This window comes from Megascapheus bottae, chromosome 2, assembly GCF_031878675.1.
Source record: "Megascapheus bottae isolate mThoBot1 chromosome 2, mThoBot2.hap1, whole genome shotgun sequence".
Taxonomy (NCBI): domain Eukaryota; kingdom Metazoa; phylum Chordata; class Mammalia; order Rodentia; family Geomyidae; genus Megascapheus; species Megascapheus bottae.
The window spans coordinates 45,913,683-45,941,357 of record NC_143510.1 but is presented as its reverse complement, the minus strand read 5'-3'; the positions used below and the strand labels follow the sequence as shown (position 1 = coordinate 45,941,357).

Genomic DNA, 27,675 nt, shown 5'->3' with positions numbered 1-27,675 from the left:
ATCAGATAACAAAGTGAGATACTGTAACAATATGAGATAACCAAGGGACAGCAAAGGAGATGAGAGACAACATAGTACATTAAGGACAATAATCATTCATTATATGGCTTTTGTTTCAATATCCTGGAGGTCCTTTCAATTAGCTTCATACTATATGGCCTTATGTTTCAAGATTTTGTAGAGCTCTAATTTTGAGAAAACCCAAGGACAGTGCTCAGGCCCTGAGCTCAAGTCCAGGACTGGCAAAAAAAAAAAAAAAGAAAAGCCACACAATTCTGCATTGTGGCTGGCGCATCAGGAATCTTGTGGGGAACCAATGCCACCTCTTGACCTCTGACCCCATCCCAAGATGCCCTTGGTTAGAAGAGGATCGCTAGATCTTGGCTTTTACTCTTTTATTGCTTTTACTGCAAAAACATGATGCACCTACTTAAGCTAGGCAAGTATGCTGAGCTTTAGGATAGAGAATCAAATGAGAGGATGTTGGTTAAAAAAAAAATCATTTCAGTAGTTCCTGTCTATTCCTGCTGGGCTAAAACTAAATATTCATTTCTTCTTGAACTTCCAGACAGGAGAAAGGTGGTAGTTTGAGACAGGGCGGCAATGACAACAGATGTGACACCTCTCTACAATGATCTTCCCTAAAATTGCCCATTGGCTCCTGTGAGCCCACATACCTGACCCTTGGCTAGGCCCTCAAAGCCATCATGTACGACCAGCACTCGGTTGCCCTGGATAAGACCAATCCTCACAGTGGAGCGGACAGCAGCGTTCATGCCTGCAGCTGGGGCACCCACATTCATCACAGCCACTGTGTGCAAACCTCCCTGTACAGGAGAGAGTGGGGGTGGGGTGGGGAAGAAGGACAGACATCCCCACAGTGTGGGGGCGGGGGAGTCAGCAAGAAAGCAGAACTGTGAACCCTATCTGTAAGATGTCTGGAACCAAGACATCTGCAATACCTGTATCTCCTCATCCCATAGAAATAAAATTCTTTTCCATAGACAATGGATAAAGCCACGTTCCAAATCCCAGATGCTAGCATTAAATATAATAAGAGCCCTTCCAGAGTAGTATTCCTCAAGATTCTTGGACCGCCTGCAACACAGTCTCTCTGGGGAGCTTGTTTAACAGTGTATTCCTGGCCCCTGCCACAGATCTGAGTTTCCTCTGATGGAAGGACCCAGGAATCTAAGTTTAATAAGCAACACTGAGCTGGGTGCTGCTTCCTCATGCCTTTTATCCTAGTTACACAGGAGGTTGAGATCTGAGGATCATGGTTTGAAGCCAGCCCAATCAAAACAAACACCAGAAGTGGTGATGTGGCTCAAGTGTAGAATGCTAGCCTTGGGCAGAAAAGCTCAGGAAAAGAGCCCTAAGTTCAAGGCCCCAGAACCAGCACAATAAATAAACTAATAAGCAACATAGATACATCTTTTTTTTTTTTTTTTTGCAGTCCTGGGCTTGAGCTCAGGGCCTGAGCACTGTCCTTGGACTTTCTCAAGGCTAGAGCTCTACCACCTGAGCCTCAGCACCACTTCTGGCTTTTTTCTATATGTGGTACCAAGGAATCGAACCTGGGTCTTCGTGCATGCTAAGCAAGCACTTTAACCACTAGGCCAAACTCCCGGCCCGCAACATTGATACTTCTATATATAGTAAATACAGACAGCCACTACCCAATAGAAAGAGTAGGTATGATTATTGCCAAAGAAAAGCTCTCTTCCCAGAATTTATGTGGTATGGTCTATAAAGACAAACTTTTTTTTTTTCATTTAGAAAGCATTTGAGTGTTGTTTATATGCTAGGCATTGTTCTAAAAACCTGGGATATATCACTTCATGGAGCTTACATTCCACCAAGAAAAGCTAGACAATATAGAACAAATATCACACATAAATACATCATTTAAGACATTATGTGGTTAAACAGTACAGTCTAGCAGGGTAGGGAAACATCTGAAGGTAGGGCATGGGAGGATGTAGGATGGGCAGCTTACAATATCAAAGGAAGGTTAGGGTACCTTCATGAGATTGAAATTAGAGAAAATATAGCATGTAGAAGACACTGCAGGTATAGTTCTTAGCCATTGCAATAAAATAATTATCATAATCAATATCTCTTATCTATGCTTTATCTTGTCTCTTATCTATTCTTTGCATGCTACCTTACTAGCCTTTTAAGTGGGTATGAGTTTTGAGTTAAAAACTCTCAGGGGACCGGGGAGTTCAGCCAAGTGGTAAAGTGCTTGCCTAGAATGCACAAAGCCCTGAGTTCGATTCCTCAGTAGCACATACATTGAAAAAGCTGGAAGTGGTGCTGTGGCTCAAGTGGTAGAACTCTACCCTCGAGAAATGCCGAGGACAGTGCTCAGCCCCTGAGCACTGGCAAAAACAAAACAAAACCAAAACCATTCAGGATCCACCAAAAACACATGGCTAATATCTGGAGTGACTAAGAGAAAGTCATCATGCTCGAGTCAGAGACTCAGCACTGAAGATTAGAGTGGAGACAAAGAAGGTATCAAGGGACGGGTTGTATACCAGAGGTAACACTTAATAAAGAGAGCCTGGAAGAGAGAGAGGGGATCGAGGAGGGTGGGCAAATCTTAATTACCTTAGAGACTGGGGGTCTGACATGAGCTAGAAGCTTGTATACCTCCCAGTTGTTCATAAAGCTCCTGTAAAAAGTACAAAGAGAGAGAGGTGTCTTTAGGGCATTCTTCATGGCCACTAGTCCTGAGGAACCTGACAGGAAGTTTGGTCTCCGAGTGAAGTTTCACAGGGGCTACCCATCTATTCAACACTTTCTGAGCATTCTTCTCCCAGGCTCAGTGCTTAGCGCAAGAGATGGATCTGTGTGTAGAGAAACTTTGGATCTAGAAATAACTGAGTTCATCCCAAAAAGAGTATCTTTGAGATGAACTAAGCTTTCTGATCATTTCACAACTAATTCTCTTGGGGAAGAAACTGTTGCAGAAACAATAAAGAAGCTCATCAAGCCAGGACCACAGCCTAGTGGTAGAGTGCTTGCATGAAATCTGAGTTTGAACCAGGCACAGTGGCTCATGCCTGTAATTCTACCTACACAGGAGACTGAGACATGAGGATCTGGATTCAAAGCCAGCCTAGGCATTAAAGACCATAAGACTTATCTCCAATTAACCACTAGAAAACCCGAAGTGGCACTGTGGTTAAAGGGGTAGGGCAGTAGCCTTTAGCTAAAGAGCTCATAGACAGTGCTCAGGCCCAGAGTTCAAGCCCTCTGACTGACCAAAAAAAAAAAAAGAAAGAAAGAAAGAAATCCTGGGTTTGAATCCTTGGTACCACATACACAGAAAAACCCAGAAGTGGCACTGTGGCTCAAGTTGTAGAGCACCAGCCTTGAGAAAACCCAAGGACAGCCTTGAGAAAGCCCAAGGACAGTGCCAAGGCTCTGAGCTCAAGCCCTAGGACTAATGGGGGTGGGGAGTGGGGGGGAAGAAGCTCATATATATGAGCTACATCAGCTTTGTCTGCAACTATGAAGATCCTGTGGCTCCTAATTTCTTTTTTTTTTTTTTTTTTTTTTGTGAGCCGTGGGGCTTGAACTTGGCCTGGGCCTGTCCCTGAGCTCTTTAGCTCAAGGCCACTGCTCTACCCCCAGGCCTAAGGGTTGTCCCTGAGCAGCCCTACCCTAGAGCCAAGCCCTACTTCCCATTTTCTAGAGGTTAGTAGGTGCCTTTTGTGCCTGGGCTGGCTTTGAACCTTGATCCTCAGATCTCAGCCTTCTGAGGAGCTAGGATTGTAGTTGAGAGCCACCTTTCCCAGCCTGGCTCCTAATTTCTATAGCTAGCAAACTTATGGTAATTTCCTTACCGGCCTCTCAGCTTCATGGCTTCATCAAATCTCTTCTCGTCCATGGCCTTGGTTACATCTTTGGTCTGAGGGAGGAGCACAACAGTTAGGATTCCATACCAGAATTCTCCATGGCTGGATCTCCATCCATAGTCAGATGGCTCATCTCTGGACTTGGAACTGGATCCTGTCTACCCTATCTTTTCCCCCTAAAACTTTCACAAAATTATTTTTGTTTTTCCTTCATTTTCTGAGTAATAAGCAGCAACAGAAAAGGGCTAAATCAATACTCTAGGCATTAGAATTCCAGGCAACGTGGAGGAATGCACACAGATGAAGAAAGCATCTTCATTCCTGCATCCACTCCATAGCCAGGTCTCCAGTCTCTAAGTGACTGAGTAAATGGAAGGATCTCAAAGGTAACCCAGAGGCAACAGCGATCTCTGTCATTTGCTGCTCAACCATGGATTTCTGCTCTATGAGTGAGAACTTTTGACATTTTGGAGTTGCAGTTTTAAGCACATTTGTAAGTTGTTGGGACTTCAGAGTCTTAAGAGAAAAGTAGACTCTGATATGGAAGCATTGAGAATAGCCCCAACAATCAGGCCTGAAGTCCTAACTTCCAGCTAGAATATTGGTGGAATCAAAGAAGTGATGCTGCCCAAGTAAAGGCCACCCTTTCCTGAGCACTCAACATCAAACCCTTTACAACTTCTCTCCAGTCTTTATAATAACCCTTATGGTGAGTGTTAGTAATTCCATGTTGGTTTGTTTAGAGAAACAGACTCAAGATTAGTATCACATGCACACAAAAGCTACCCGGGCATAACTAAAGAATGTTTCCCTGTTTTTAATGCAACTGGGACTGACATTGTATTCTCTTCCAATAAAGACATAGTAAGAGAGTTTGAGGTTAAATTTTATGAGATATTGGGTCTCATTACTAGAAGTGATGTAGATTTTCCCATCTACTTTAGAAGTATTTTGCAGCTGAAGAAACAGGCTTAGTAGAGAGATTACAGCTCCTACATTATAGGTGTTGCACTCCATTGTACTCTTCCTGCCATGTGTCTCTTTCTATTCCACCCTGCCTATAGAAACTGGTATCACATCAGAGTCTGTTGAGTCCCAGGCTGGGTGTGTAACTGTTGAGAAGAGTATTGGGACCAGTACTTACCACCTGGACACATTCCATGAGGGGCAGACGCACAGCCTGGTTTCCAGAGAGGCTCACCACACAGGCTGGAGTGTCTGGGGTCCCTTCCAACAGTGCCATCACTGCTTCCACACCCATTCTGCTACCCTGCAGGAGCCCAGGGAGTAGAGACAATCTAGATCAGGCCAGGATATCTGGCTCAGCATACAAAGCCTGGATACACAAAGGCTTTCCAAATTAGAGCTGAGATCCATATTTAAGGATTGTGCCCAAGAACTTACTGGGCTTTACCTCCCCATTCAGATTGAATCTGAAGTTTAATGACTCTATCCTCTTGCCATCAGAACCTTAGGATTCTAGTTGGTTCCAGAGAAACGTGTCCACTAGAATAACCAATAAGATGACTGCTGATATTTAAGCATGTTTCCTTCCTAGGACTAGAAGCATAGCTCAAGTGATAACTTGCCCAGCAAGTGCAAGGCTCTAAGTTCAAATCCAGTAGCCTCAAAATTGAAAAACAAATTCCCTTCATAATAATAAAACAAAAAAGTAGATTGCCTCTCTTTCTACTAAAATGGGATAAGAGAAATCAAACTGAATGTCTATGATGAGATCTCACTCATTTCCTTGATGCTAAGAGCACAAGGATATAGTCTTCAGTATTAGGGGAGCCATCATTTCGGTATCATCATTTCTGGGGAGAGAACTCCCAAGTGCATGGGAATGGTTGAAGGCCATTACAGTTCAGAGGTGGGTGGCAAGGCACCATAACCAATGATGTAAGCCCTGCCATGCTGGCCTGGAATAGCAGGGTTTGCGGGCGTGAAGGGTTAAGAGCCATGGAGCTCTGCGACTTACCAGGATCCGGTCAAAGGCTGATGGTGTCCCACCCCGCTGCACATGCCCCAAAACAGTGACCCGGGTGTCATATCCCAGACGCTTTACCACCAGCTGAAAGGAGCAAGAAAAGGACACAGAGACTCAGGCTGGGGGGTGGGGGGAGCCATGGAACACAGAGGCAAACCATGAATGGCCCAGTCTTTTGTTTTGCAATGGTGGACAACAGGGGAGAGGGCCCTAGAGATGTACAGAAGCACCAGGAAAAAATATATTGCCAGAAGCCTTGGAAAGTATGAAGGGAGCAGGCTAGGGAGGTGACCGTGTGAATGCCTCTCTAGTGTGGCTCACACTGAAATTTTTGTTAAATTACCTTTCAGTTGTGGCACAAAGGAGTTGCCATTCAAGAACGAAGTTTCTAAATAGAATGTGCTTCCATCCACCCCTTCCAACCTTGTCACCCATCCATACTCACATTCTTGATGTCTTCTGAGGTGATGGGTTTCCCGTTCTTGTCGATTGCACCCTCAGCCACAATGATGATGTTGAGACGAGAGCCACGGGTCCTTGTCTGGTCAGGAACACAAGGGAATGTGGTCAGTAGAACAAAATAGAGGATACAAAATGGATTATCAGTGGGGCAGCAGGAGAAGTCATGATGGGAAGGCATCAGTGGAACAGGATTATAGGATGAGGGAATCTTTGCTTTTCGTTTTGTTTTTTTAAGTGTCAGTACCTCACTGAGCCGGCGACAAAGATGTTCCTCCCAGTCGTCATCTGGTGGACATTCAGGAATAAAAACCCAGTCGGCCCCACAGGAGAGAGAGGTGACAAGGGCCAGGTATCTGTGAGGACAATCAGAAATAAACTCTGCAAAGAGCCTCACTACACCCAGAACAATCTCCCAGTCCCCAGGGCTGGTGAAATGCATGGTCATCTGACATTGTATTCTTGTAAATGGGCATGGGCCTGTCAACGAGACATGCCTTCCATAAAGAACACTTAGGATTCATGTTCACCTGCCTCCATTCAGGGAATGTCCATCCTTTTACACTGCTGTGTGCCTAAGTGTATACCCACAACTAGATGCAGGTAAGTAAGGAAGGCAGAAAAGAGGCAGGGAAAGGGAGTGACATAGCCTAGACGATATAGTATACTTACAGGTCTGAAAGCATGAGGAACCTCTCTGAGCTCTCTGGAGAGAGGAAAGGGCCATTGTCTATGTCTATGTAATAAAGGGGCCAGGATGGGGAATCTTACCCACAGTGGCGACCCATCACTTCTAACACGAATGTTCTCTGGTGGCTGCAAGAGAAAGATGTAAGGTTTACATAGTTCCCTTGTTCCTATGACCAAGATCAATCTGCCGATGATGTCTAGACAACTTAACCTCTGGGAGATGCATTTATGCTAGTTCCTTGACAGGTTTCCTTAGAAAGGAGAACTTTCCATTAGCTGTCCTTTCAAAGACTGAGAAATCACAGTAGTAAGAGACAATAGAATGAAGGCTCATGCCTGCAATCCTAGCTTATCTGGAGGCTAATATCTGTAGATCATGGTTTGGAGTCACACAGGACAGGAAGGTCTGTGAGACTCTTATCTCTAACCACTACAAAGCTGGAAGTGAGTTGGGCACTAGTATTTCCTGCCTATAACCCTAGCTACTCAGGAAGCTGAGATCTGAGGACCATAGTTCAAAGTCAACCAAGGCAGAAAAGCCTATGAGACTCAGCACCAATTAACCACCAAAAGAAACTGGAAGTGGAGGTATGGCTCAAGAGGTAGAGTGCTAGCCTTAAGTGAAGAAGCTCAAGGACAGTACTTAGGCCTGAGTGCAAGCTCTAAGACCTGTGTGTGCGTGTGCATGTGCCCGCATGTACACACATGTGTGTGCACACACATGTGCACACACACACACACACACACACACACAGCTGAAAGTGATGGTGTAGCTCAAATGGTAGAGCACCAGCTTTGAGTGAAAAAGCCTAGTAGAGTGAAAGGCCCTGCGTTCAGTACCAGCACACACACACACACACACACACACACACACACACACACACAAATAGTAATAATAAAGGGAAAGAAAAAGGAAAAGAATGTGAAGAGTAGATGAAATTGAGGGCAATTCTAAAGATTAACCAGGGGCAAACACTTACCCTACTGTCCTCCCATCCTCTTTTTTTTTTTTTGAGGGGGCAGTCATGGGGCTTGAACTCAGGGTCTCAGCACTGTCCCTCAGCTTCTTTTGCCCAAGACTAGCCCTCTACCACTTGAGCCATAGTGTCATTCCCAGCTTCTGTTTATGAGGTACTGAGGAATCAAACCCAGGGCTTCATGCATGCTAGGCAAGCACTCTATAAGTGGGCCACATTCCCAGCCCCTCTCATCCTCTTATGCTGCCTCCCCCTAACTCATGGGTGCTTATCTTGACCAGTAGTGCTCATGCACTACAATCTCTGTGTGACACAGCTGGAAACAATGTGGATTTGGACTCCCTGGATCTGGCTCAGTCTGACCACAGGTACTCAGGCCCTTAGCTACGTGGTTAGACAATCGGGAGAGAGCAATGGCAAAAGACAAATCTTACAGCATTTGGGGGACAGTGGAGCTTCATGCTCTAGGGGTATTCCAGTTAGAAAAACTGCTCTAACATTTTAGTGTTTGGTAGTGCTTTTTCTGTCCTACCTACCATCCTCTTCCACTGTCCCATCCAAAGCCCCCTTACCTCTGAGCGGTGGTGGTGATGGCGTCTACAATCTCTACAATCCGGTGCAGAGCTGAGTCAGTGCCAATGGTCATATCAGTGCCACAGAAGTCATTGTCAATGGAGCCAACCAGACCCACAATGTTTAGGAAGCTGGATTTCGCAGCCTCATCCGCTGTGATCTTACCTACAAAGAGAGGAAGCAAACCAAAAGCCACGAGTGAGGTACACAGGATGTCAACTCAGCACACTAGTAGAAAGAAAAGAAATGCAGCCATTGTAAGCAACAGCAGAGAAAGGAGTCAGGGACTGCTTATTTGTATCTGGATAACCTTGCTTATCCAGACACCAATGGGAGGTAAGGGATACAAGTACACACACACACACACACATACACACTCATGCAAATAAGTACAATGTCTCACCATCTTTCTGGAGGTCTTTCAACAAGTCACTCCACTCAGAACGGAACGTGTCAGCACCAGTGAGGCTGCCATCACCCCCAATGACACACAGATTGGTGATCCCACGTTTCACCAGGTTGTGAGCAGCTCGGAGTCGTCCTTCTCGTTCTCGGAAGTCCTTGCATCGGGCACTGCCAATCACTGTGCCTCCCTTTATGGAAAAGTAGAAATTAACTCCTCAGGAGACACAACCAAATGTTGACTATACATGCTAAGCTTTCCACCCCTGTCCCAACACTGTAATGGAGTGTCAGAATCACATGACTCCACAGGAAATGTCTGGATCTCCCTAAGTTCTCCGCCTCTTCCAATGCAAGAAATAATGCTGGCTAATGGCCAGCAGAGTCAGTCCTATATTCTGCTATCTATCCTATAAGGCTATTACACTGGAGATATTTTTGGATAGCATTGGGGCTTGAATTCAAGGCCTCAAGCATATGAAGTAGGCAGTCTGCCACTTAAGCCCCCAGACCTTGTGCCTTTGACACTTTCCAGATAGGGTCTCATAATTTCTCCCAGACTGGTGACAGATCACAATTCTCCCAACTTTACTTCTTGAGTAACTTACCATGCACAATCTCACTGAAGATTTTATCATCAAAGTGACTATTTTCAAAGAGAGTACAGGAATGTACATGTTAACTTCTAAAACGATCTCCATATTTCACATTTTAGAAGTGAAGGGAGAAGCAATAACGAGTCTTTGGAATTTTCCTTAGTGGCCTGACATTATTGGATTGGAGCCAAACTATCATTAGGAATTCATCTCAATGTGCTTGGTCATATTTTTTCCTCTCTAACACACTGAGATTTCTCAGATCACCAGCCACTGCCAATTTGTTCCTCTCAGTTCCTAGGGCCCTGCAATGCAAGGAGCAGAAGCCACAATACCCAGGTATTCATAGGAAAAACAAAAACACAAAACCAGTTCTGTGAGTAGAAGCCTTCACTTCCCAGAGACTTATAAACAGCCCACAAGAGATAAGGAGAGTTAAGGTGTTCACAAATCATGTAAGTTTCTGGACTGTTACGATCTGGGGATATGGTATGAATTGCTTGTATAGAGAACTCACGAGGCATTGTGCATTAATACATTTTTACATGAGTTTTTAGGGGATCTTGGTGAAGAATGGGGATAATAATGATACTAATATAACTTGCAAGTTTTTCAGTATATCAGCAAATAGTTATATTCCTAGTAAGTTAGCCTATAGTGGATACATATTAAATAGAGCTTAGAACAACACGGAATACTAAGTAGCATAAAGATCGGGCTATGAAAAACCAGTATATTGCTAGCATTTTTATTGTTGTTGTTGTTGTTTTTAAGATTCTGAAAGGATGGCTTCATTTCTTCTCTCTTGATCTGGTTTTGGGTCATCTCAATTCCATCCAATGAGGACTGACAAGATTTTTTAGCTCTGCTTCTGGCATCAGTCTCTAGTAAGGTTATTTTCAGGGCCAGCTTTCCCTGTGACTCCACAGTGAGACTTGTTTATCATGTGCCAGTTCCAAAAGTCTTGCCTGTGACCTTTCCATAAAGTGCCAGCTGTCCTGTGACCATCCACCCACCCCTTTCTCCAACACCCCCAAACCAGGGTGATGTTGTCAAACACAGAGTAAAGGGCAAATATAAGCTCTTCTCTTATCACAGAATCTCTTCACATCAAAGCACATGGCAGGGAATTTGGAAGACCACAAGTCCAAGTGGGAATGGGAGGAGAGGACAAAGATAATTCAGAAGTCCTCTGGAACATACCAGCTGAAGCATCATGGACACGCTCTCCCAGGTGGCCTCCCTGATGTGCTCTCCACCATCCACCAAGCCTTGGTAACCCTGTGGGGAATATTATACTTATTTAGTTTTCATTAGGCTCCCCCTAAACTCCCAGGACTACGACAGTATCTCTGGGATGAGGGTCTCTGAGAATCAAGTCACCTTTTCCCACTAGTGATCCCTGGATGCTCTTGAGAAATTATAGTATATTATATTTATTTTTATTTATTTTTTGCCAGTTGTAGGGCCTAAACTGCGTATCTGAGCTTTTTTACTCAAGGCTAGCTCTGTACCACTTGAACCACAGCTCCACTTCTGGCTTTCTGGTGGTTAACTGAAGCTAAAACTCTCATGGAGACTGGCAGTATTGCCTAGTAGTAGAGTGCTTGCCTAACATTCATGAAGCCCTGGGTTCAATTCCTCAGTACCACATATGTAAAAAAGGCCAAAAGTGGTGCTGTGGCACACGTGGGAGAACAGTAGCTTTGAGGAAAGTCCAAGGACAGTGCCCAGGCCCTGAGTTCAAGCCCCAGGACTGGCAAAAAAAAAAAAAAGTCTTACGGACTTCCCTTCCTGGGCTGACTTTGAATTGTGATCCTGAGATCTCAGCTTCCTGAGTAGCTAAGCTTACAGGTATGAGCCACCAGTTGAGAATGTATTATACTTAACCTGTACAAAGAAATATCAACTTTGTTCAATACCTTGTCCTACTTTCTCCCATTCTTTAAACATCAAAATATCCTTCTTAATAGTTAACCTTAATAACTCTTATTTGGGGCTCATCTTATTTCCTCCAATCTGCTTCCCAGGAGAAGTAGATAACAGGTGGTTTTGACAATAATAATCAGAAAGGAAAAGGGCATACTGGGCAGAGGGTAGAAAAAAAAAGTGACTTTTAATTAAGACTATGAAGTTTGAGATAAGAAGAGAAGACATTTTATAGAAAGGAAGATGGACAAAGTATGAGAGCGAACTAAAAGAAGGGAGCTAGAAAAATCACTAGGCCAGGAGTTTGGCCTAGTGGTAGAGTGTTTGCCTAGCATGCACAAAGACCGGGGTTCAATTCCTCCGTACCACATACATAGAAAAAAGCCAGAAGTGGTGCTGAGGCTCAAGTGGTAGGGCTCTAGCCTTGAGAAAGTCCAAGGACAGGGCTCAGGCCCTGAGCTCAAGCCCAGGACTGGCAAAAAAGAAAAAAAGAAAAAAAAAAGAAAAAAGAAAAAAGAAAAATCACAAATGTAGGGGAAAAAAAACCCCAACAAAACAACAAAAACAAAAACAAAAAAACAAAGCACAAGACAATGAGATTTACCTTTCCTGGGGTTCTACCCCAGGATATATACTAAATTTGCTATGAAATCTGCTCCTGCACGGCACCAGTGCCTCATGTCTGTAAAATCCTAGCTACTCAGGAGGATGAGATCTGGGGATCACAGTTTGAAGCCAGCCTAGGTAGGAAAGTCCCTTAAACTCTTATCTCCAATTAATTACCAGAAAACCAGACATAAAGCTGTGGCTCAAAGTGGTAGGATACTAACCTTGAGTTAAAAAAAAAAAAAGCCCAAGGATAGTGCCTAAGCCCCGAGGTCCAGGAGATGGAAGGAAGGCAGAGTTACTTCTTCTTTTAAATTAAATGGGTACCATGGGAAGAAGTTTACAGAAATCTGGGTCTTGGTAGCATTATTGAAACCAAGAGTGGAGAGGAGTGATTCACAGAGACGGAGACTCAAGGAAAAACAAATACAGCAATGCCACTGGTAGGTAAGGAAGAGAGTGGGAAGAGAGTGGGAACCAGATTAACAAAACAGAAAGAATGGCAGGGTGCAAAATAGAGAACCAACCTCATGAACAAAGAAGACACGGGCACCGGTAAAGATACCAACTCGAACCACAGCCCGGACAGCAGCATTCATACCTACCAGGAATGGGGAAGAAGGCAGGAAATAGTTACAACTACAAAGCACAGCCTGGAATCCACATAATTTACTAAAGATTGGAATCAGTCATTTTGCTAGGGTTTTCCCTTTTCACTCAAATTTTCTGGTCTCCCTGCTCCCAGTTTCTGCACTCACTGTTAGTGGGTCTCCAGATGCCTCATTATTACTGTATTTCTATTCCCTCAAACCGTGACTTTCTCGTGATCTTTTCTTGCTGGGATACTAATATAAGCAAGCATTAATAAGCAAGCAGCTTTGGGAATGTATGTTATAGGTTTGGCACTGTTGAAAACTTGTCAAATACCAACTCATTAAACCTTTGACTTGCTTCCATTTTAGATTTGGAAACCAAAACTCTGAAGGGTTGAGGTCATCGTACTTGCACCCTTAGAAAGTTCTCATTTGAATTCAAGTCCTAAAATACCTAGGTTCCCATTGTTACCACTGCATGACATCCTACTTATCTCTGTAGACTCATCTTTGCTTTCTTCCTTTTATCTAGACATCCAGCTTTAGGCGGCTTTTTGTTGTTTTGTTTTTGTTTTGAAAAGACATGACTTTCTATGTTTCAGTGACCTGAAACATAGTGCATTATTCTGAAATCTTTCTATTGCCAGATGGTGGATTATTCTCAATTTTAACACACGCACATTCACACATGTGTACACATATATACACATGGACAGACTTTTTGTGTCATTTGAGTTGGCCTACATTCTAATGTGTGCCTCACAATTGTGATCCTCCAGCTTCTACCGGCTATGACCAAGAGTGCAGAAAAATCAATGGGGAGCTTATTCTCTTACAACCTTCTCCTGGCATTCACTCAGCCTGTGAATGGAAAGTTGCTGACCTTCTGCAGCTGCCTTGCATATTAAGATGTGCACAGGGAACTTCAAAATGTGCTTATTCTCTCTCTGCTTCTACTAGGAGGAAAAAATAGGACTAAAAGAGCAGGGAAGATTGCTTTTTTTTTTTTTTTTGCCAGTCCTGGGCTTGGGCTCAGGGCCTGAGCACTGTCCTTGGACTTTCTCAAGGCTAACACTCTACCACTTGAGCCTCAGCACCACTTCCAGCTTTTTTCTATGTATGTGGTACCGAGGAATTGAACCCGGGTCTTCGTGCATGCTAGGCAAGCACTCTTCCACTAGGCCAAACTCCCGGCCCCTGCTTTTTTTTTTTTTTTTTGGTCGGTCATGGGGCTTGAACTCTGGGCCTGGGCACTGTCCCTCAGCTCTTCAGCTCAAAGCTATCACCCTACCACTTGAGCCACAAAGCCACTTCCCATTTTCTAGTGATTAATTGGAGATAAGAGTCTCACAGACTTTAGTGCTGGGACTGACTTAGAAACTTGATCCTCAGATCTCTGCCTCCTGAGTAGCTAGGATTACAGGTGTGAGCCACTGCACCTGTCTGAGTTTCCCTTTCTTTATAGATGAGTATCAACTTTTTCAAGTACCTGCTAAATCAAGAACTCTTCTAGAAGCACGATGGGGAAGACAACTTGTTCCAACCCATAACATGCATATGTATGTTCTAGATTAAGAACAATACTACTGAGCCAGGCCTGGTGGCTCACACCTGCAATCCTAGCTACTCAGGAGGCTGGGATAAGAGGATTGTGGTTCAAAGCCAGCCCACACACTAAAGTCCATGAAACTCTTATTTCCAATTAACCACTAGAAAACGGGAAGTGGAGCTGTGGCTCAAGGTGTAGGGTGGCAGCCTTGAGCTGAAGAGCTTAGGGACTGCACCAGAGTTCAAGCCCAAAGACAGACCAAAAAAAAAAAAAAAAAAAAAGGAACAATATTACTGATGTTGCACTGAGCACAACTTTCTTGGTGAGAGATGGGGAGACATTCCTGTACTGTGCTATAATGTGAGGAGGGGTTCATGGTGAGGATTAAGTATCTTAGAGATAGGCTGGACCAACTTATTATGAACTGTTTCAGTCTCTCTCTCTCTCTCTCTCTCTCTCTCTCTCTCTCTCTCTCTCTCTCTCTCTCTCTCTCTTTTTCAGCAACCCCAATATACATATATATGTATGTATTGGGGGGGGGGTCGGTCGTGGGGCCCAGTATATATTTTTGTTCCAATCCAATATCTATTCATAGTCCTTAAGCCTTACCTAGAGAAATACCATATACTAGCAAGTACCAGGGAAGCCACAAGTTAGAAAAATCTGTAGCACCAGACTAAAAATTATTACAAACTACTAAATGATCCAAAGCTCTCTAGGACAGTATAAAAATATCAGAATGTCATTTATCTATCTATCTATCTATCTATCTATCTATCTATCTATCTATCTTGGTATTGGGGTGGGGGAGAGAACAGTACTGGGGTTTGAACTCAGGGCCTGGGCTCTGTCTCTGGGTATTTGTGCTCAAGGCTAGTGTTTAGCATTTGAGCAACAGCCTAACTTCCAGATTTTTAGTGTTTAATTGGAGATAAGAGTCTCACAGATTTTTCTGCCTGAGCTGCCTTTTCTGGCTTCAAATCTTAGATCTCAGCTTCTTGAGTAGCTAGAATTACAGGTGTACACCACCAGCTCCCAGAAGAATATATTTTCTTTGCTCTTTCCTTTCTGTTACTTTTCCAGACTGACCTAGTATTTATCACATGATTATTTGCTCCCAGTCACTCACTGAATCACTCTTAATTGAGCATCTAAAGCCTGACACCTGGTGGCTCATGGTTAGCCAGCAAAGAGCTGAAAGTGAAGGTATGGCTCAAGTGGTAGAGTACTAGTCTTGAGCAAAAAAAAAAAAAAACTTGAGACAACATCCAGACCCTGAGTTTAAGGCTCAGGAAAACCTTAAGAGAATGTATAGAATTAGAAAGAATAAATGCAAAGAAATGAACCTTGAGGAAAACCAACCATGGGGTTCCATGAAGAAGGCTAATAGAGAGCCAGGAAGACATTTCTGAATGAAAATGGCAAAGTGAAAGTCACTAAAAGCTGTCTTGAGAAAGTCCAAGGACAGTGCTTTGGCCCTGAGTTCAAGCCCCAGGACTTGAAAAAAAAAAAAAAAGGCAGTGGAGCCAGGTGGCACTGCTCAGGAGGCTCGGATCTGAGGAAGGAATGAAAATAAGTCTTGTCCAAGATTTAATGGCAATGGGGAAGGTGAATATAAAGGAGGGTGGATGTGAAAATGGAATACTGGGGCTTCTTGAGATAGGTTTGAAAGGGGGAAATGAGGAAGAGAGATGGATGGGCAGAGTCTGACCAAGGTATATTACATGCCTACATGGACATGTTGGAATGAAATTCCCTTGTGCAAAGAACAGATGCTAATAAAAAATGTTTCCTATTCACTCATTAATTTACTCTCTAAAGAGCAGTAGGAAAAGCCAGGTGCAATAGGCTTTGTTGCTCACGCCAGTAATCCTAGCTACTCAGAAGGTTGAGATCTGAGGATCAAGGTTCAAAGCCAGCCTAGACACAAAGGGACTTGAGACTCTTATCTCCAATTAACCCCTAGAAAAAGGGAAGTGGGGCTTAGCTCAAGGGTAGGGTGATAGCCTTGAGCTGAAGAGCTCAGGGCCAGCACCCAGGTCAAATTCAAGCCCCATGACACACACACACTCACACACACACAACAAAAGAGCAGTAGGAAAGATGAAAGGAGAATCAATACTAGGCTATGTCTTAGAAGCCAAAGGAGGACAGTTGTAAGAAATGAGAAGACTGTTAAGTGGTTTTGATCATTGATCTGATATAAGGACTGCAAGGTTGAGCTTGTCAACAGGAAGCTCCTGTAAGCACCAAGGTCACAGCTTACTTACAGCATCATTAAGGAAATATCCCTAAGTCTACATTCGGGGCTGGGAGTTTGGTCTAGTGGTAGAATGCTTGTCTAGCATGCACAAAGACCTGGGTTCGATTCCTCAGTACCCACATATGTAGAAAAAGCCAGAAGTAGTGCTGTCGCTCAAGTTGCAGAATGCTAGCCTTAAGAAATCCCAAGGACAGTGCCAGGCCCTGAGTTCAAGCCCCAGGCCTGGCCAAAAAAAAAAAAAAGAAAGTCTGCATTCGTGCCATTAGTGTGAATCAACAAACCAGACCATCCTCATCGTGATCATCACCACCCGTGGACAAAGGGACTAATCAGAAGCTAGGAATCTGCAAGCACTATAGAAACAAAATAGGGATCAAGACGAAGCAATCGATGCTTTAGGAAAGATGAACAGCATAGTCAGATCAGAACAGAGCTATACTATTCTCTACCTGGAGCTTACATTTGTAATCTTAGGAAATAAGAAAAAAATACTCTTCTGAAATATGTAGAGTAGGATACTGTTTCCTGCTCCCAATCTGAATAAATGATAGAGAAGTACGTGTCTGGAAAAAACAAATGACTTAAAAGATTTCCAGCAGAAAGTGAAAAATTGATAGTTAGGCAGAGAGTATCCAAATCTGTTGAGCAGTAGGGCAAAAAAAAAAAAATCTCACAATAAGGAACATTCTGGAACCCTCTGCTAAGCCAACTTTTAAAGGCCATCTTCTCTTCTGCCAGCCCTCAGAAGCAATCCCCCCCACATCTAAATTGACTATTTTACTAGAAATCAAGATTGAAGACACTCCCCTCCCCCATTACCACCACCTTGTACTTTTGCCATTCCTGGGCCTTGAACAGGGCCTGAGCACTTCCTTGGGCTTTCTCAAGGCTAGAGCTCTACCATTTGAGCCATAGCACCACTTCTAGCTTTTTCTATGTATGTGACACTGAGGAATAGAACCCTGGTCTTTGTGCATGCTAGGCAAGCATTCTACCACTAGGCCAAACTCCCAGCCTACCACCTGTACCTCTATCTACACCCTGGACACCTGTGTGCCTAACTCCTAGATTTCTAAAAATCATTGGAGTTTAGAGATAGTTTCTACTAAAGAAGTCCCAATAACTCTTGGGGCTCTTCTATCCAACCTCACTGGCCTAGTCTGGTCCTAAGCTACTATACACTTGCTTTGGCTGTTGCATGTTTCCCTAAATAAACATCTAAAGCAGTTGCCTGACTCATGAAAAGAAAGATGAAGGATACTATTACAGGCACAGGGCAAAAGGTATTCTGGGTACAACCACGAGGTGCTCAGGAGGAGCTCAGGAGAACATTATAAGCACGTAGTTTGTAGTCTCCAAATATAGCCTTTGGGGGAGGAGAGCTGTGAGTGATGAGTCTCTATGAGATCAGATGTTTGGGGCACAAATACTTTGAAAGTCATTGTTTAAAAAAGCTGTTTCTACCTGGGCTTTAAATAAAACTTTATACAAATTATGAGGAATAAATGTTCCAATGAATGTGTGAGTTGTACTTCTAATGGATCTATAACTAACCACTATAAACCCTAGAAGAGCAAACCATGAGAGCATACCTATCAGATGTGATCAGCCATTTTTCTGCCCAGAAAAAGATCCATTTTGAGTCTGGGCACCAGTGGCTCACACCTATAATCCTAGCAACTCTGAAGATCACTGTTCAAAGCCAGCTCAGGCAGGAAAGTCTGTGACTTTTTTTTTTTTTTGCCAGACCTGGGGGGCTTGAACTCAGGGCCTGCACACTGTCCTTGGGCTTTAATGCCCAGGCTGGCTTTGAACTGCAATCCTCAGATCTCAGTCTCCTGAGTAGTTAGGATTACAGGTGTGAGCCACCACGCTCGACTATTCCATTTTTTTTTGTTGTTGTTTGGGGTTTTTTTGGTTTTTTGTTTGTTTTTTTGCCAGTCCTGGGCTTGATCTCAGGGCCTGAGCACTGTCCTTGGGCTTTCTCATTCAAGGCTAGCACTCTACCACTTGAGCAACAGTACCACTTCTGGCTTTTTCTATGTATGTGGTACCGAGGAACTGAACCCGGGTCTTTGTGCATGCTAGACAAGCACTCTACCACTAGGCCAAATTCCCAGCCCCTGTTAATTTGTTTTTAAAGCAGGTTCTCTGATCTGACCACAGGCCATATTGCCAAGGATCCAAGATCAACAAGAATTTATGTTGAAGAGCTCAACGAGGCATGAGGCTCTGCTGGCAGAAAAGGGAGCAGAACTAAAAATCAGGTCAGCAGCTTCTCTAGATGCTACCACAAGTCTCCATTCTTAATCCAGCCACTTTTCAAACTCAGACTTCTTTGCCCTTTCCCCTCAATATCTTCTTTTTTAGAATTTTCTAAATTCTGAAGAGCTCTGGGACAGTGCCCAGACAGACTGTAAGCCCCATGACCCATAAAAAAAAGTCCTTTTACTTAGTGTCTATAATATGCAAGTCACTTTTCTTCACCATACTTAAATAGGGATTCATTTCTTGAAACCTATCTTCTCCATAAAGTGATTGATTACTTCAATCATAGCCCAACATTTCATTACCTAAGAACACTTTACTCAAGGATGCATACTTGGTTAATTTTACTTATGTGCCTGAATTCTAAGGTATCTGACCATCTTTCCCTCATTAAACTATGTTGCAAAAGGAGATCAGCTTCTTTACCACAACTTGATACAAAGTGCTACTCCATGCAAAGTTTAGGAAAGTCTAGGATCAGAGGCACAGAGGATGGGGAAGGTCTAGACTAGAAGAAATCTCTTTCTTTCCCCCATCATTGTTTCCAGGTTCTGTTAGCCACTCTTCAATATATTATAAACTTGAACATACAAAAAGATCAAAGTGTATACTATTTTAAAAAATTACACATTTTATGCCAGGTGCAGTGGCACAAGCCTGTAATCTTGGCTATTCAGGAGGTTGAGATCTGAGGCTCACGGTTCAAAGCCAGCCCAAGCACTAAAGACCATGAGATTCTTATCTCTAATTAACCATCAGAAAACTGGTGGTTAAAAAAAAAATTACCCATTTTTCCTCTCCTACTTAACTTTTTCTGTATACCTGAATTTTATGATTCCTAGGTCTCTCTTTTTTTTTTTTTTTTCCTCTTCTTGTTCTGTCAGTCCTGGGGTTTCAACTCAGGGCTCTGTCCCTGAGCCTCTCTGTGCTCAAGGCTAGTTCTCTACCACTTGAGCCACAGCACCACTTCTGGCTTTTCCTATTTGTGTGGAATTAAGAAACCGAACCCAGGACTTCATGCATGCTAGGCAAGCACTCTACCATTAAGCCACACTCCCAGCCCTGCTCCCCAGGTTTCTTGAACTCTAATACAGAGAGACTGGGTTTCTCAGGCTCTTTTTTCTGCTCCTTTATGCTCCAGTGTTTCTGTATTAAGTCCTGCTGTTCCTATTTGTTTAAGACCTACAGGATGAAAAAACAAGAGAAGCCTGAGCAAACAGATTGCTGGCTGGTGCCTGTCCATGCAGGAACTCTCCAGACATCAGAGTTAAAGCCTGCGGATCTAGCTGGGGACACAGAAATCCATATCCTGGTGTTCACCCTTTTCCACTATTTCCCAAGTGCTCGTAATGAGTCTACCTATTTTGCCTTCTCAGTAATTTTTATCTCTTTAGTTAATGTTTCTCAAGAAAACATTTTCAGGTACTAGAGGATGAAATATGGCCCCAAAATTTCCGAAGTTGGAGAGAAGACTTAGGAAGATTTGGGAAAGTAAAATAGTAACTAAAATTCAAATGTATTTGAGGACTTCAAACTAAAAGAAATTCTTAGGAAGGCCTAGGATTTCAATGTGAATCTACAAAAGATTAGAGTTAACCTACAGGGTAAGGGGAGTCAAGAAATTCCATAGATCCTACAAGTCAGATTGTTCTGTCTTACCTTGGGCATCTCCACCAGAGGTTAATACAGCGATGGCTTTGCCAATCCCCAGGGTTTTGGCATGGTGCTCTTCATGGGTCATGATCCACTCTAGAATTGAAGACAATAGTCAGTTAAGATACAACTAAACCAAAGTGCTACTTGCTCAAGAAACGCCTATGCTAGACTAGTTAGAGCCACCCAAGTCAGGCTCTTATACCACACTAACACTGTGCTGTACAACCTGGGAGTTTTGGACTTCTTCCAGAGGAGGAAGCCACTTTGAAATGTCACAGTAATCATACCCAGGACTTCAGAAGTCCTGACTAATCCCTCCTGATTCCCTTTCATTCCAATTGGGGCCTATTTGGAGAATAAGCAGAGCAGTTCGCACAATTAGAAATGAAGAAGAAAATGGTTTAGCTTAGAGGGTTCTTCCCCTTTTAGAGAAGAAAGGCTTAGTGCTGAGGGTACAAATCACAGTTTAGTTTGGGGGTTAAGATTAGTCTTGGGGCCAAGATTAGCTTTTGGGCTGGGTCCAGTGGCTCACGCTTGTAATCCTAGCTACTCAGGAGGCTGAGATCTGAGGATCAAGGTTCAAAGCCAGCCCAGGCACAAAAGACCTTGAGACTCTTACCTCCAATTAATCACTATTAAAGAGGAAGTGAGTCCTCTTTTGTTGTAATATCAGCAGTTTACCATCTCATTCATTCCCTGCCCTGTGATTTTTTTTCAGTGTCATTTAGGATTTGTGATTGTATGCTGGCAACACTGCTTTAAAAATCCTATTTCTCATGAAGCAAGAAAATAAATTGGTTTGAAATGACAAAAAAAAAGAAAGAAAGGAAAAAGAAAAGAAAAGGGAATGTGGGGTTGTGGCCCCAGGGGTGGGTGGTCGATTGAGCTAAAGAGCTCAGGGACAGTGCCCAGGCCCAGAGTTCAAACCCCATGACTCAACAACAACAAAAAATGTTTCACAGACTTTCCAGGCAGGGCTGGCTTTGACCCACGATCCTCAGATCTCAGCTTCCTTAGACGAGGTAGGATTACAGGAGTGAGCCACAGCACCTGGCTATCACCACTGCTTCATACCTAAATTGGTTATTATGACAGCTGGACTCCTTTAGCTTGAGGTCCCCTTTTCTACTTTATCAGAGTCACAAAATAAACTTTCAAGGGATGGTCCCTAAGGTTTTAATGGAGGGAAGAGGAGTGGAAAGGAACAAGAGCTTTAAAGGCAGCTCATGTTTTCTGCACTGCCTATAGGGAAATCAGTGAAGCTGCTATACAGACATAAGCCACATAAATACCCCAACTGATAACATGTATGCAGCAAGACACATACAGGAAAGACGGGAGACATTAATAACTAGGCACTGGAAGGCTTACATCTCTTGTGGCTCATGCCTGTAATCTTGGCCACTCGGGAGGTTAAGATCTGAGGATAGCAGTTTAAAGCTAGCCTGAGCAGAAAAGTCCATGAGATTCTTACTTATCTCCAGTTAAAACAGCAAAAAGCCAGATGCAGAGGTGTAGTTCAAGTAATAGAGTGCTAGCTTGAAAGAAAAAGCTAAGGAATAGCACCCAAGCAAAGAAAACAAAGAAAAAAAGAAAGGAAGAAGGAAGGAAAGAAAGAAAGGAAGAAAAAAAGATCGGAAGTTTGGCCTAGTGGAAGAGTGCTTGCCTAACATGCACAAAGACCCAGGTTTGATTCCTCGGTACCACATACATAGAAAAAAGCCAGAAATGGTGCTGAGGCTCAACTGGTAGACCTCTAGCATTGAGAAAGTCCAAGGACAGTGCTCAGGCCCTGAGCTCATGCCCAGGACTGGCAAATAGAAAGAAAGAAAGAAAGAAAGAAAGAAAGAAAGAAAGAAAGAAAGAAAGAAAGAAAGAAAGAAAGAAAGAAAGGAAGGAAGGAAGGAAGGAAGGAAGGAAGGAAGGAAGGAAGGAAGAGAAGGAAAACAAAAAGACACAAATCAAAAAACATAATACACTGTGAGCCAGTGGCTCACACCTGTAATCCTAGCTAGACAGGAGGCTGAAATCTGATGATTGATGTTTGTGGAGGTTTGAAGTCAAGCACCGAAGGAAAGGACCAGAGACTCCTAACCTCCAATTAACCACTAGAAAACCAGAAGTAAAGCTGTGGCTCAAAGTGGTGTAGTGCTAGTCTTGAGGGTGCTTCAGGGGCAGTACCCAGGCCCTGAGTTCAAGCCCTTGATCAACTAATTAAATAAAAGCAAGCATAATACATCATCAGTACTGACAGCTCAAGTCCCAACGTCTCAGGTTGGCATTTAAAGCTACAAAGATTGAGCCCCTGCCTCTCATTTTACCCACAATTCTCCACTCCATTTCCATCTGAAAGTCACAATACTCAGACTTGCTTTTGTGTGTAGGTACCCTGAACTGTGCATTCTTTGTCCAGGATATCCTAGCTCTTTTCTCAGATCCATACCCAACTCCATCATTTAGGTGTGACTACATCTAGTCACACTCGAACCTTAAACCTTTACTGATTACTTAAAATTGTGCTAACCTTCTTTCTGGACCTTTAAATAACATATTATTCAGAACTAGATTACTCATTATCACTTAAATACCTTCAGTGGTATTTTAATTGCTTCTGTGCTGAAACAGGGTTGGACTAGATCAAGGGTCAGCATACTATAGCCTGCAGTGCCAAATCCAGCTACTTCCATGCTTTTTGTATGAACAAGCTACAAAATAGTTTGATTTATTTTTTTTATTGTCGGGATAATGTATAGCGGGGTTACAGTTACATTCGCCAGATAGTAGGTGCATTACTTCTTACACATTGATACCCCTTCTCATGTTTTTGTCCCCATTTCCCCCGCTACCCCCAGTTTGATTTAATTTTTTGTCGGTTGTGGGACTTGAACTTGGCCTGGGTACTGTCTCTGAGTTCTTCAGCTCACGACTACTGCCCTACCCCTAGAGCCTCAGTGCCACTTCTGGTTTTCTGGTGATTGATTAATTGGAGATAAGAGTCTCAAGGACTTTTTAGTGCCTAGGCTGGCTTTTTTTTTTTTTTGTCAGTCAAGGGTCTTGAACTCAGGCCTGGCTGGTGTTCCTGAGCTCTTCAGCTCAAGGCTACTGCCCTACCCCTTGAGCCACAGTACCACATCCCTTTTTCTAGTCTTCTAGAGGTTAATAAAAAGTCTCTCGGTCTTAGTGCCTGGGCTGCCTTTGAATCTTGATTCTCAGATCTCAGCCTCCAGAGCAGCTAGGATTAAAGGTGTGAGCTACCCTGCCTGGCTAGTTTGATGTTTTCATTTTTCATTTTTGGCCAGTCTTGGGCCTTGAACTCAGGGCCTGAGCATTGTCCTTGGGCTTTCTCAAGGCTAGTGCTCTACTTAAGCCACAATACTGTTTCTGGCTTTTTTCCTATGTATGTTGTACCAAGGAATCGAACCCGGGTCTTTGGGCATGCTAGGCAAGCACTCTACCACTAGCCCAAAGCTAGATTCATGCTCTCGGTTTTTTGTTTGTTCAGTTGGTTTTTTGTTTTTTTGTTGGTTTTTTTTTTTTTTGGTCTGCAGTGGGGCTTGAACTCTGAGCCTGGGTGCTTTTTAATGGGTCATGGAGCTTGAACTCGGCCTGGGCACTGTTCCTGAGCTCTTCAGCTCAAGGCTACCACCCTACCCTTGAGCCAAGCCCACTTCCCATTTTCTAGAGGTCAATTGGAGATAAGAGTCTCAGGTCCTTTTGTGCCCGGCTGGCTTTGAACCTTGATCCTCAGATCTCAGCCTCCTGAGTAGCTAGGATTAGAGGTGTGAGTTGCAAATATATATTTCATGACATGTAAAAAAAATACATGAAATGAAGATTTAGGTGTGAGAACAGTGATATCTGCCTGTAGTTCAGCTACAAGGGAGATGAAGTGATCATTGTTTGAGCTCAAATGTTTAAGGCCAGCTTGGGTAACCTATCAAGACTATTCTGGAGGGAAAAATTCTAATATCCATACTTCCCTCATTGGTTCCCATACTATCTGTAATGGCTTTTGTGCTAAAGCAGCAAGACTGCAGTAGAGACCTGCAAATCTGTGAAGCCTAAAATACTTTCCATGTACCCTTTATTAGAAAAAAAAAAAAAAAAGGAAGCCAGGTGCTGTGGTTCACGCCTGTAATCCTAGCTACTCAGGAGACTGAGATCTGAGGATCAAAGTTCAAAGCCAGCCTGGGCACTTCAAAGCTGTGAGACTCTCATCTCCAATTAATCACTAGAAAATGGGAAGTGGGGCTGTGGCTCAAGGGGTAGGGTGGTAGGCTTGAGCTGAAGAGCTCAGGGACAGCACCCAGGCCCTGAGTTCAAGCCCCTGTACCAACCACACTTGCTGTGGGCATTTGCTGACTACTATATCAGATTGCTCCACTAACTTTCCCCTACTAGTCTGAAACCTCCTCAAGGTAAAGATCATGATCATGGTCTACCAAATACTAGTGAAATCTGTGCACACAAAAGAATGCCTTGCTGAAGGCATTAATGAACTGATGTAGTGTAAGAAATATAAATATATGAAAAGTTTAAAATAGACTTGGAGACAGGTTCATGTCCACATTCTACGTCCCCAAGCACTCAGATCTGGTGACTTAATACAGTAGAACAAAATCTGCCTCCACATGCTAGGTATTAGGGTTGATGCTCAACTTCACCAATAAAACTTTCAGAGCTGAGTACCAGTGGCTCACACGTGCAATCCTGGCTACCCAGAGGGTTGAAGGACTCTTATTTGAAATTAACCCTTAAAAGGCCAGAAGTAGAGGTATGGCTCAAGTGGTAGAGTGCTAGCCTTGAACAAAAAAGCTAAGAAACAGTACCCAGACTCTAAATTCAAGCCCCAGTACCAACACACACACACACACACCCCACACAAAACCAAGCCACAAACACAACTTGGATTTAGAAGCTTAGGAACCCAAACACACATACACACATATACTGTCACATTTATCTAGACTGCTAATGTCCAAACTTCTGCTGTTCCTGAAAAAGCCTAAATAGAAATGGAAGCCCCCACATTAGGAAAGAAGTAGACTTGTAAGTGTGCTGATGTCTTTTTACTGGAGCGTGTTCTCATTCCAGCCTGGGATGCTTCACAGGAGCAGCAGGCTCATCCCAGAGGGCCCCTGAGGCTACAGTCCTGGGTGAATTCCCGCTAAGAAAGAGGTTAGGAGCCCTGACCCATACAGGACAACTCTCAATTTTTGAGTCTCTAAGACAGGTGGAACCCGGGTCACAGACAGGCATGCAGACATGTATAGAAGCATCCTTTCCAGACCCACAGTGACGCCTGTGGAGATGCAAAAGCAGACGCGAATGCTACCAATACCTAAGATCACATGCGTGTGGGAAGGAGCATGTGGAGGGGGGAGGGAGGCAGACAGAAGGGTGGCATCACAGGTGCACAGACTGAACTGGATGAATGCCAGGGATGGGGTGAGTCGGACAAGGGCAACGCTGACCAGGACCCTGTCCACCCATCCCGGATTCCCAGGGAACTGAGCGGCGGGTGCAACTGCAGGGAGATAACCAAAGGGCTAGCTAGGTTCCTCCGCGGCCGCCTGGCACCCATCCCCCTCCCTCCAGCTCCCGCCTCCCGGGCCCGCCGTGTCACCTCTTCTCGCACCTCAGCTCCTATCAGTTCTCCCCACCACCGCTCCCTTTCCGGCACGCTCGCCACCACCTCACTGCCGGCTCCCCCACCCGCTTTGGCTCCTCTTCACCCCAGGCCTCCCTCCTTCTTGCCTTTTATTCAGTCTTAAGCTCTCCTCCGCCGCCACTGCTTTCTTGCAGCTTGTCCTTGGAAAGGCGGGGGAGGGGAGCTAGGCGAGCTCGGGGAGGAGCCAGGTGGGGGCCGCGGGGCGGGGAGGAGGCGGCCCGGCTTCCCAGGCTCCACTGGCAGGCGCCGGCGAGGAGGCTCCGCCTCCCGAGCTGACTTCTCCCCTCCCCTCTCTCCTCCCCTAAGAATTCGACTCCAGTGAGGGAGCTGCTGCTCCAGCTTCCTCCCCTCTCCCGAGGAACTTAGGGGACCCTCCCCCGGTTCTTGGGAGCCATCTGCTCCTGTACATACTGGAGGACCAGACATATCGCTGCTGCGTTTGTTCTTCAACAGCAACAACTCTTTTCCAGATTGCCTGAGGCTCCTCTTATTCTACTATCTTTGGCAAGTAAAACTCCTCCTCTAGTCCTGGCTCTCCTCTATCACTAAACTTTGACCAGGAACCTGTGTGCCGCCCCCAGTCCCGTTTTGTTTAGTATGTGGCACTACCAGGTGGACAGGTATTTGGGACACACAATACCCATCTTTATAAGGTAACCTCAAGAACTCCTACATTAGCATTGTTTTTCTCTGTGAAAAAGTCTACAAGGTAATTGCTTGGAAAGAAATACCAACAAGTAAAAGCACTTTGTGCCGGCCCCCATCTCAAACCTGCAGCAGGAGAGGTGCAGGATTCTGGTAGCAACCATAATTGTGGGGTCTTACAGTAAACAATCTGCGCCCTGGGAATGTGGGCCAGGAGCTCCAGGTCCTCTTCTCTCCATCCCTTGCTCCATCCCAGGCCTTTATTTTAATGCCTCTCCACAGACAACTTCCTTCTGGCTTTTTCTACAGATCATCCTCTTGCTTACTTCAGTTTCTGCCCCTACACACTTTGCAAGTGAATGGGCCTATAAAACCATTTGAATGTTCTGGGGACAAAGTAAAAAGATGAGGCTGGGCACTGGTGGGTCAAGCTTCGAAAAATTCTAGTATTCAAACTAAGAGAGAAGATCTGAGTTCAAAACCAGCCTCATCAAACAAATCCAAGACTCTTATCTCTAAGCAAGCAGCAAAAAGCCAGAAGTGGAGCTGTGGCTCAAGTGGTTGAAGTCCAGCCTGAGCAAAAAAGCTAACAAATGTGTGAGGCCACAGAACAGTAAGAAAAGAAAGGAAGGAAGGAAGGAAGAGAGAAAGAAAGAAGAAAGAGAGAGAGAGAGGCACTAGCTACTCAGGAGACTGAGATCTGAGGATCGCGGTTCAAAGCCAGCCCAGGCACTAAAGACTGTGGGACTGGCTTCTTTAATTAATCACTAGAAAAAGGGAAGTGGGGCTGTGGTTTAGGGGTAGGGCCATAGCCTTGAGCTGAAGAGCTCAGGGGGACAGCGCCCAGGCCTAGAGTTCAAGCCCCATGATGCACATAGAAGAAGAAGAGGAAGAAGAAGAAGAAGAAGAAGAAGAAGAAGAAGAAGAAGAAGAAGAAGA

The 27,675-nt window shown here is 44.2% G+C and overlaps 1 protein-coding gene across 3 annotated transcripts in view; it reads right to left on the bottom strand.

The window, feature by feature from the left end:
- Positions 1-27,675, bottom strand: part of Pfkm (phosphofructokinase, muscle) — a 45,238-nt gene that overhangs the window by 7,908 nt on the left and 9,655 nt on the right. Inside the window, exons 1-14 of one of the 3 annotated variants that reach the window (XM_090324828.1) lie at positions 26,178-26,274; positions 20,424-20,513; positions 12,619-12,692; positions 10,760-10,837; positions 8,962-9,151; positions 8,558-8,723; positions 7,090-7,134; positions 6,566-6,674; positions 6,305-6,400; positions 5,851-5,943; positions 5,014-5,139; positions 3,858-3,922; positions 2,617-2,680; positions 678-827 (exon numbers count right to left, since the gene is read on the bottom strand). In XM_090324828.1, the coding sequence (XP_090180954.1) occupies positions 678-827; positions 2,617-2,680; positions 3,858-3,922; positions 5,014-5,139; positions 5,851-5,943; positions 6,305-6,400; positions 6,566-6,674; positions 7,090-7,134; positions 8,558-8,723; positions 8,962-9,151; positions 10,760-10,837; positions 12,619-12,692; positions 20,424-20,505 (1,338 nt within the window). In that variant the 5' untranslated portion in view covers positions 20,506-20,513; positions 26,178-26,274. Of the gene's footprint in view, positions 1-677; positions 828-2,616; positions 2,681-3,857; positions 3,923-5,013; positions 5,140-5,850; positions 5,944-6,304; positions 6,401-6,565; positions 6,675-7,089; positions 7,135-8,557; positions 8,724-8,961; positions 9,152-10,759; positions 10,838-12,618; positions 12,693-20,423; positions 20,514-26,177; positions 26,275-27,675 lie in introns of those variants that run through there. The other 2 variants (XM_090324809.1, XM_090324818.1) reach the window with 2 other exon arrangements.